The 10649-nt window shown below is 36.9% G+C and overlaps 1 protein-coding gene across 1 annotated transcript; it reads left to right on the top strand.

Annotated features, from left to right (window-relative positions):
• Positions 1 to 5360: 5360 nt before the first annotated feature.
• LOC142975549 (embryonic polarity protein dorsal-like) lies at positions 5361 to 10645 on the top strand. Its single transcript, XM_076118473.1, has 5 exons — positions 5361 to 5493; positions 7605 to 7689; positions 8108 to 8257; positions 8963 to 9165; positions 9735 to 10645. The coding sequence occupies exons 1-5, from the start codon at positions 5478 to 5480 to the stop codon at positions 9908 to 9910; spliced, it is 630 nt and encodes a 209-aa protein (XP_075974588.1). The 5' UTR covers positions 5361 to 5477; the 3' UTR covers positions 9911 to 10645.
• Positions 10646 to 10649: the final 4 nt, after the last annotated feature.

Consider the following 10649-nt stretch of genomic DNA (forward strand, 5'->3'; position numbering starts at 1 on the left):
GACTCTATGCCAAATCCCTTCCCCGTTTGGAGTTGGGAGGTGACCCTTTCCTAGCAGTCGGACAGTAAAGGGTTAAAAAGTAAGTAGTAAAAATAATAGGTTGTATTTAATACATTTAATTACACATTCTTAATCATTTATTATTATATGGTTAATAATTTTATTAACCCAATATCAAAGTTATCAAAGCCGCCCAAAGGCCTTTGACATGGCTTAACGACTGTTATCTTAATTGACAACAATGGAAAACGACCTTTTACAGGCGTTCCGAAGCACGGAGACGCCCCGTTCAAAAACCATCAAGCATCTATAGAACGTCCGCGCTAAGGTTGCTTAACCCACTGATCGTCTACCGGCAAGTGCAACACGGTATAAGCACCTTACAAATTTCACAAAGCCTCGTTTTTCAAACTTTTGTAAGAATATTTTCAGTAGCCCCCAACCCGCACTTGGCCAGCGTGGTGGACTCAAGGCCTAATTCCTCTCCCTCGTTTGGGAGGAGTCCTTGCCCTGCAACAGTACCGGGGTAAAACAAAATCAGTAGCAAAGTTTGGTATCCGGTATATAGTATGTATAGTTATGGGTTCACCCTATTCCATGGTGAAACGTGGGTGTATTCTTTTCACCTCTGATTGCAAATTCAGGCATTTAGGCGTGATGTTACGTAAATATTTGAGTACTGTTTGAAAAAACTATTTAATCTCACTTTAATTGGTGTACTTCCCCAAACTCCGATGACGTCGTGTTACGATATATTTACATGCGCCTACTTACAAATTATTCCGTTCTGATATGAAGATGTTTACTAAATCGCACTAAAACTGTTATAACAAAGAAAGTCGTAACTGACATTTTTATACAAAAATCTATTATATATTTACATATTCAGTATCAGCAAATGATGTTATATGGCACTCATAGTCACTCCCGCTCACCAGTCGGTTACCATCTGTGCGTAAACAGTCTTTGGCACGGTGGTTTTATAGATGGGTGGCCGCCTAGTGGTACTTGAACTGGGCGCCTCCGCGATTTGGAGGGCTTGCAAAAATCAGTTCCGGTAAAATAAATCTATACTAATATTATAAAGCTGAAGAGTTTGTTTGTTTGTTTTTTTGAACGCGCTAATCTCAGTACTACTGGTTCGATTTGAAAAATTATTCACTGTTCGATAGCCCATTTATCGAGGAAGGCTATAGGCTATATATCATCACGCTACGACCAAAAGGAGCAGAATACCAGTATAAAATGTTACAAAAACGGGGAAAATTTTGACCAATTCTCTTATGCGCAAGCGAAGTTGCGCGGGTCAGCTATCTACTAATATAGCAGTCGCTAAATATCAAAGGCTTTAGGGCGGCATAAAACACTTTTACGTTTGGTTCACCAATGACAACGCGACAAAATAAAAAAAAACTGCTATCTTATGGTCTAACTCACAAAGCAGTAACCTGTCTGGAAGTAGAGATTCCAATATTTCATCGCTCACTATCACGTACATATCATTATAATTTGTAACTGAAAGGTCTTAACAACAAACGCCATACATTATTTATTTCAATAAATTACGATTCAAATAAAACCTCTTTTTTAACAAAGTTTTACAAAAAAATATATTATAGTTCAAACAAAGGAGTAAATCTGGTTCCTAACTTTCCCAAAATAAATAAAACTTTAAATACAATTATCATATTATGTTATAAATAAAAAAATAAATAAATAATGAGTATTTCAGAATTAAAAATTATATAGTTACACCATTCTTTGTTATGAGAGCAGAATAAATCTGTTATCATATTTTGTTGGAGGCGATATCATATTGTGTTCTAGTCAATAACGCGCCCAATATTTTTAATGTGACCTTGCAAATAGGTCATTTCTTATTATCACGTTCAAATACAGTTTGACAAAAATTTTGCAAATAATTTGAAATCTCTTACATAAGATTCCTATAGCTGAAAACCTGTTACGGCGACCAATTTCATTGAAACTGGCCATCGGTGCAGGACTTTGTTTATAGTGCACAATACACAGGCAAACTATATATTTCATCACTCTCATAGTCCGGTGGGACGGATAACCGACACGACCAGTGAAAGTTCAGGCGCAGGACCGATAGCTTTACGTGCTCTCCGAGGCACGGAGGTCTACAACCTACTGACTCCGGGTAATCTCTGAGAAATTCTGAACATTTATTACGTATTATTACGACTGTTATACACGAAGGTATATACCATCTATATGCAATATGATATACACCCGTGTTTCGCCATTAACTAAACAAAGTGGAAAACAATGATGGGCGATGAAGGAAAACTACTTTTTTGTGTGCGTTCGCGCAGCGGAATGTTGTTGAATTTAAAGATATTAATTATGCAGATATTTAGTGTATGACGTCGTATAATTGTGTATGGTAAAAAAAAAATTGTGTACGCAGCCATTGTGGAGAAATTCACCAAAAACTGATTCCGCTGGGCGAACGTTGTCCTGGCGGAACTTATTTTAATCCATAGACTTTAGAAGAAAAGAGGTGTGTCCAAAAATTAGTGTGTATTTGTGTGTAATTGTGTATGGATGAATAAAATGAGTGCATGCATAAACTTCGGAGAAATTCAAGTTTCCGCTACGCGAACGTTTGGCCATTAGCTAGTTTTCATATAAAGCGCTTACATAGAGAGCTGTAGATTTTTACATACGTTGTTTTGAATTTGTTTATATTTGTTTAAAAAACAGATTTAGAAAAAATCGTAGGGATTAAAAGATAAAAATATAAACGTAAAATACACTTAATAGGTCTTAGTTCTTAAAGTATGCACTTTGGGGTCTAGATTTTCACGTTTATACAAACCTTGTAAGTATCTGAAGCATGTTGCCAAGTATCAATGATGTTCCGTTAGTAATTAAAGAGTTAAAGGACAATTTTACCATGAATAGATCACTGTTTACAAAACAGTCAAATATCACGACGTTCTAAAGGAATTGCATGGTAAAATGTATGCCAAAAATTAGTTTATTCATTCAACTATTCACATGCAAAATTTCATGTCATTAAATTTAGTAATTAAAGAAATCAATTAAAATACTGACGAAGTATCGAAAACCTACATAACCCGACCAAGTTCGGATAGCTACAAAAAAGCGTCCATGCAATATATTTAGGTAACATCCCAAAATTTACCGTATAATACCGGTATTGAATTGGTATAGGTGATAACACAGTTGTTGTTTCGATATAATTTAAAGGTCATTTATTTTTGTACACCAAATTGTTGTTCAATTGTTCTGATTTTTCAGCTCCAGAATTGACTGGAATAATTCCGGAGTTCCGATAGGTATTCACATTTTTTAAAAGTTAATATTTTGATTTAATTATATTCTTGTGAACGCACGTAATTTAACGTCTGTGGAATATTCCACAAACTGCTAGTCGAACAGGACGCGCGCGGCTTCCCGCTTGAAACGGTACTTCCATCCTTGAAGAAAAGAGAGGGCAATAATATGTAATATACTTAATAAAAAAAATTTTTGTACACGGATATTTAAATAGAAAAGTACTTGTTAATTGAAGATTTGTTTTTATCGTAGATAGTTGGGTTATTATTAAAAAAATATTTTTAATTCAAGAAATGCAATTGTTTTATTTTTTCCTAACGCTTGTGTACGGAACTGTACCATATTAGTAAATACTATATTGGAAGGTTAAGAACGTCTCTTAGATATATGGCTGGGCCGCTTTTTTGTAGCTATCCGAACTTGGTCGGGTTATGTAGGTTTTCGATGCTTCGTCAGTATTTTAATTGATTTCTTTAATTACTAAATTTAATGACATGAAATTTTGCATGTGAATAGTTGAATGAATAAACTAATTTTTGGCATACATTTTACCATGCAATTCCTTTAGAACGTCGTGATATTTGACTGTTTTGTAAACAGTGATCTATTCATGGTAAAATTGTCCTTTAACTCTTTAATTACTAACGGAACATCATTGATACTTGGCAACATGTTTCAGATACTTACAAGGTTTGTATAAACGTGAAAATCTAGACCCCAAAGTGCATACTTTAAGAACTAAGACCTATTAAGTGTATTTTACGTTTATATTTTTATCTTTTAAGCCCTACGATTTTTTCTAAATCTGTTTTTTAAACAAATATAAACAAATTCAAAACAACGTATGTAAAAATCTACAGCTCTCTATGTAAGCGCTTTATATGAAAACTAGCTAATGGCCAAACGTTCGCGTAGCGGAAACTTGAATTTCTCCGAAGTTTATGCATGCACTCATTTTATTCATACATACACAATTACACACAAATACACACTAATTTTTGGACACACCTCTTTTCTTCTAAAGTCTATGGATTAAAATAAGTTCCGCCAGGACAACGTTCGCCCAGCGGAATCAGTTTTTGGTGAATTTCTCCACAATGGCTGCGTACACAATTTTTTTTTTACCATACACAATTATACGACGTCATACACTAAATATCTGCATAATTAATATCTTTAAATTCAACAACATTCCGCTGCGCGAACGCACACACTTTTTTTAAAATAACTGCATTCAAAGAGTGATCAATAAATTATGTATTTAATCCATTGATGTTCCACATGCTAGACAAGGGTCTTCTTCCGCAATTAGCGAAGGATTAAGCCTCGAGTTCACCACGCTAGCCAACTGCGAGTTGGGATTTAAACAATATTGTTAAATAATAACATGTCCTGGGAAGTTAGAATAATAAATTATAAGACTATAGGGTTAAAACATAGATAAAAATATTAATCTCAAAAATATTTCGTATCGCGAAATTTTACGAATAACAAAAACAGGATGTACTTGTTACCGTGCCGCCATCATTAAGAGGAGATCATAATAAGGGTCAACAATTTAATTTTACTTAAAGAAATGATTGATAGACAAAAAAAGGTCGCGACCTGTAACCTTATTTATATCGTGTAGCATTACTGTATTATTCGTGTATAATTAAGGATATTTTACTGATAGCCATATAGCCCATAGCTAGTTGCGCTCACCGATTGGTAAACGATATGTAGGTTAAGCAAACCTTGGCGCGGTCATTCCACAGATGGGTGACCGTATAGTGGTATTTGAACTGAGCGTCTCCGTGCTTCATGATCTAAGGGGTTAGGAAGGTGATGAAAGTGTATAAGGGTTCTATGGTATTTTTAGGCAGAAGTTAGAAATGTTATATTTAGGCCAAAAATCAAAAATTTGTTTCAGTGGTCAAAAGTCGATCCAATCTATTTTTGTATGGAAACAATAAAATACGATAAGTCCGTACCTAATGTATTTGAATAAAAAGCTGGCTAATCAGTGGCTATGGTCATTCTGTGTCCATCCGCCTTGAAGAGCACTTGCTGATAACACAGTGATTCACTACATCATTTTGATAAACCTATTACTCATCTCATAGTTATTAGAGCAACTATTTAAAAAATAATTAAATAGAAGAAATATGGAGCAACCTGAAGGTAAGTCTCTTTTTTAATAAGTTATATTTTGAAAAAAAACTAACTACCATTTTTTTTGACACTGTCCATTGTTTTAATTAATTACATCTTTAAAGACACAGGAAAAGATTTTTCTTCAATCATATCATAGTGTCGTTCACCTTCTGCCATTATTTATAATAGGGATGATAATTTTGTTTTTTAGTCCATCTAATAGATTGTGAAAAATAATAATTACACACGTATTTGTCATTTTTGTGCATAATCAAATTATTACCGCGATACATTGAGTTGAAAAGTCGCATGACGTCACGTTAGAGTACAAAATGTACAACACCGTGACGTAATTCGCCCCCACTCCATAACTTTAATGCTTTTTAAGTAAGTCACTTTACTGGTTTTTAATGAAAATAAAGTGTCAAAAATTTTTGATTACCTGACTGGCGGACTAATTATTATTTTTGTTCTGTTACCTTGGAAACATCCCTAATGGCAAACTCACGCAGTCTACAAACTGCCTATGTGCCATTTTTCCTGTAAATCTGATCTGTAGCTTTTGCGTAAAAGACATACATACGTACATGATAAGACGTCACGTAATGATAATTTTCCATCATAAATGTCTAAAGGCCGCCCGCGACTTTGTCCGCGTGGAAACCCTTCCCGTGTAAATCCCAGTCCCTCGGGGAGTCCCGGATAAAAAGCCTATGTGTTATTCTGTGTCATCAGCTACCTATTTACCAAATTTCATCGTAATTGGTTCAGTAGTATTTGCGTGAAAGAGTAACAAATATCCATACATACATTCTCACAAACTTTCGCATTTATAATATTAGTAACCTACTATCCTACTAATATTATAAATGCGAAAGTTTGTGAGAAAAAGCTATACTACTTATATCCAAGGAGATGACAAATAAATATACAAAAGTAAGTTTGTAAGATAAATACAGATATATTTTGGGAAGATCACTTTATCTCTATTTCTGGGAAATTACCACTGTAGTAGGGTTGCCAACTGTACTCTAAAACACAGTTTTGTACTCTTATTCATATTATTTACTTCTTCTATGACGCAATCGGTAGTGTATGTGACTGCCGCTTAAGAGGTCTCGGGTTCGAATCGCCCAGAAATTGCCCAGAGTTGAGGTCGTAGATCTCCGTATCTCGAAGAGCACGTAAAGCCGTCGGTCCTGTGCCTGGCTTCTCCCACCAGACTATGAGAGTAAACGAATAGAGAGTGAATCTACACTATTGTGCACACACTTGGCTACTTTAAACAAAGTCCCGCACGGTCCCGCTGGTTTCTATGGAACTGGTCGCCGTAGTCAAAATCGGCCAGGACTTAAAAATCAGATATACTCCATTATGCAAAGTTAAAGTTTGCAACCCTAACTGTGGTATTCTCCCAAAAGTAGAGATACGACGTTTAAACTCCGTAGTTAGCGGTCACGAGTGGGAGATAAACAAATGTAAACATCCCGGGAATAAAAGATAATTAGTTTGTATTATTATATGCCTATAAAAATAATTTTGAACTAGAAAGACATACACAGATTATATCAGCGATGTCTTGCCAATGGTCAGGTTCGTAGTACTCGTAACCGGCGGTCCTGTATGACAAGTTGTATGGATGTGAATGAAGCAAGGGAAGTTTGTAAGGATCGTACCAATTGACTTCGTTAGTCTCTGTCTACCCACAAAAAGGCGTGATATTATGTACCTACTTATGTATGTTAAAGCATGTTTGATACTTAATAATTAAGAGTAAGACACTCAAAACTTTTTAGACATACATAATAACAACAGCTCTAGTGCGATTCTCTACTAAAAATATCTCGGCTAAAAATCAAGAAATTTTGTAATTAAATGTGATTCGGCCTCTTGCGGATGCCGGAGGAACTATTTTTGCAGTGCATTCTAAATGTCAAACTCCCGATACTCGATAGTAACGACTGTAAAGAATCGCGCTTACTGTTTTTGCCGAATTTCGAGTTGTTTAGCTTATTGATTCATATCCAGAAGGGATAAAATCTAATGTTAATCAATGTAAGTTTAGTAATTAGTTATGTATTTATTGTTAAAGTATTTCATAAAGAAACAAAACATTATGTTTGGTGTTTATTTGGCAGGTGCGGCATTGAACGAGGTGGGGCCATCACCTAGTATTCGGCCATACGTGATCATCTCGGAACAGCCGGCGCGCAGGGAGCGCAGGTCAGTTCATGATACATCATCACTCTTAAGTTTCAGCTTTTTTTAACCCATTGCTGTCCCACTGCAGGGTTAGGGTCGTTTCCCTAACAAGCGAGGGGTCAGGTTAGCTTAGTCCTTGAGGCCACCACGCTGGCCAAGTGCGGATTGGGGACTATGCAAGCCCTCAATAAAAGTAATGAAGCGCCCGTAGCCAGCTGCGCTAACCGGTCGGTAAACTGTGGGTTAAGCAAACCTAGCATAGTGTATTTGAATTGGGCGTCTCCGTGCTTCGGAGGGTACGTAACAATTCAGTCCCGGTTGTTGTCAAATAAGATAACAGTCGTTAAGCCACCTCAAAGACCTTCGGGCTGCTTCAACAACTCTGACACTAGCTTGACCACTAACCGTACGATAAAGTGTTATTATATTTTATTTACAGTTTCCGTTACCAAGCGGAGGGTCGCGTGGGTAACATCCCGGGAGCGAACAGTACTCCGGAGAGGAAGACGTACCCTGCCATCCAGATCACCGGCTACAGGGGGCCGATCAAACTCGTCGTGTCATGCGTCACTGAAAACGAACCTTACTGGTGAATATGACTCTCTTATTAACTAGTAGATCCACGCTCCAAACGTGTTTTTAGATGGCCTCCCCGGCGCAGTAGTTAGGATTGTCACCACGCCACAGCCAGAGCGTGGATTCCATTTCCACTGCGCCAAATGTGCAGCTAATGTAGCATTTTTTTGCTAAATGGAGTATAGCTGTTGTGAACGATAGCCACTTAACTTTACTGCAAATCTTTATTACTTTGACACGGTCATGGGCAGCTGTGCTAGCCGGTCGGTAAACGATCTGTAGGTTAAGCAACACTTGGCGCAGTCATAAATAGGTGGCCGTAGTGGTAGTTGAACTCATAGCGTACTAGCTGCCCCGCGTAACTTCGCTTGCGTCTCATAAGAGAGAATGGGTCATAATTTTCCCCGTTTTTGTAACATTTTTTACTGGTACTCTGCTCCTATTGGTAGCGTGATGATATAGCCTCCCTCGATAAACGGGCTATCTACAACTGAAAGATTTTTTCAAATCGGACCTGAAGTTCCTGAGATTAACGCGTTGAAACAAACAAACTCTTCAGCTTTATAATATAGATTAGTGCTTCGGAGAGCACGTAAAAAGTCAATCCCGGTTTTCGAGCATCTTGAACAACTTTAACCCCTAACCATACGAGAGAATGATTAATATATAACTAACGCAAACGAGCTGGCTTTACATCTCATGATGATTTTATTGTCAGGCAACACCCGCATCACGTGGTCATTCAAGACTTTCCTACGAATGAAGCTAGTAATAAAGAATTAGGAGTGAGCATCTTTACCACTAGTATCGAACTCTGCAACGAGATTCGCTTCGAGAAGCTCGGCATTGTCTGCACTAAGAAAGAAGATAGAACCAAAGTATTGCGCCGCAGACAAGAAGTAAATATTGATCCTGTAGCGGGTAAGTCCTATATATATTTTTTCGCATTATAATACTATAATAAAGATAATATATAAAGAAAAAAGGTTTACAAGGCCTTTTCTTTATACAAAAAAGCTCGATATTTGGGTACCTCACGAGCTCACTGAAAGCTAATGAACCGTGTACTCATTTGTGATTCTCGAAGACAGAGATTTTATTACAAGTTCATACAAACTATAATGCGAAAAGTCTTTTTCCCCGACCTAATATTATTTCAATTTACGACTGAGGTCTTAATGATGCAAACTTTAGCGAGGATATTCCATAGTTAGCTGTCGGCTTTGTGGCTTGAGGTGAGTCTCCTCATGCTTCGGAAGGCACGTAATAGTCCTGTTATTGACAATAAACAGTGAAGCCGCGTCACAGATTCTCGCGTGTTATAATGCTTTAGATGTACATTTTAAAGGGAACAACAGATTGTTAACTCTATAGTTAAACTAAAAACAGACTAAATGACGTCAAAATGTAGCTAAGACTAGTTGAACCACAACGTCAATGGTTCAGTTCTTGCCTCTTCATTAGTTTATCTGTGGAACGTTGTGTTACAGCCGGGTTCGATCACATTGAAGACCTGTCAAGCATCAGCATGCATGTAGTCCGGTTGTGCTTCCAAGTGTTCCTGCCGGACGAGACGGGACGATGCTGCCTACCCCTCAAGCCCGTCATCTCAGAAAGGATATACGATAAGAAATTCAGAAGAGAAGTAGAAGAGAGGAACGAATAATGATCAGCGGATAGCCTTGGTCAAAACTAAACTAGTAAACTACTGAACCGATTTGTATGAAACTTGGTATGGAGATATTTTGATCCCCGAGAAAGGACATAGGCTACTTTTTAACCCAGGGAAATTCTCATTAATAAACGACTACTACACATTAAAATGACCAGCTATATTCCAATGGCATCAGAGTCGTATTTTGCAGTTATACTTTGTGCTTTGTCGGAATTCTATCTTTGTGCTTTAAGTGTCATCTCTTAGGTTGGTACCAGGGTAGGTATAGGTAATCATACTTCATATGGCACGCGCGCCACGCCCACATGTCCTTTCCTCTTGTGTTAGTTATTCCGAGACTGAACCCTTACTGAAACTCCTGCCGATGTTGGTTATTGGGTATCTAATTATTATATTTTATTTATTTATTTAGAGAAAAACAAACAGTTACACACTTACATTGTTATGAAGTAATACAAATAGGTACTTCTTATATGTGAAACCAACAACGTTTTCCACGTATTATACATAATTATTCAGAGAACTGATTTTCTTGACCCATTTGGTACTGTACTGTCCCACTGCTGGGCAAGAGTCTCAGTTATAATTTATTCCCAGCAGAAGAGCAGAAGGTTAATATTTTTTAATGATAATACTTATTAAGTTCATTTAAATCAATAAATAAAACAATACACACACGACCATACATTTGACACACACAGACAAGAGTAATTATTACTCTGTTTGTGTG

The sequence above is a fragment of the Anticarsia gemmatalis genome, chromosome 9, assembly GCF_050436995.1.
Source record: "Anticarsia gemmatalis isolate Benzon Research Colony breed Stoneville strain chromosome 9, ilAntGemm2 primary, whole genome shotgun sequence".
NCBI classification, from domain to species: Eukaryota; Metazoa; Arthropoda; class Insecta; order Lepidoptera; family Erebidae; genus Anticarsia; species Anticarsia gemmatalis.

Excerpts from the sequence above, each read along its gene's own strand:
- LOC142975549 (XM_076118473.1), top strand. Across the intron at positions 8,258-8,962 it reads ACTGAAAACGAACCTTACTG|GCAACACCCGCATCACGTGG; the intron begins GTGAATATGACT and ends TTTTATTGTCAG. Across the intron at positions 9,166-9,734 it reads AAATATTGATCCTGTAGCGG|CCGGGTTCGATCACATTGAA; the intron begins GTAAGTCCTATA and ends GTTGTGTTACAG.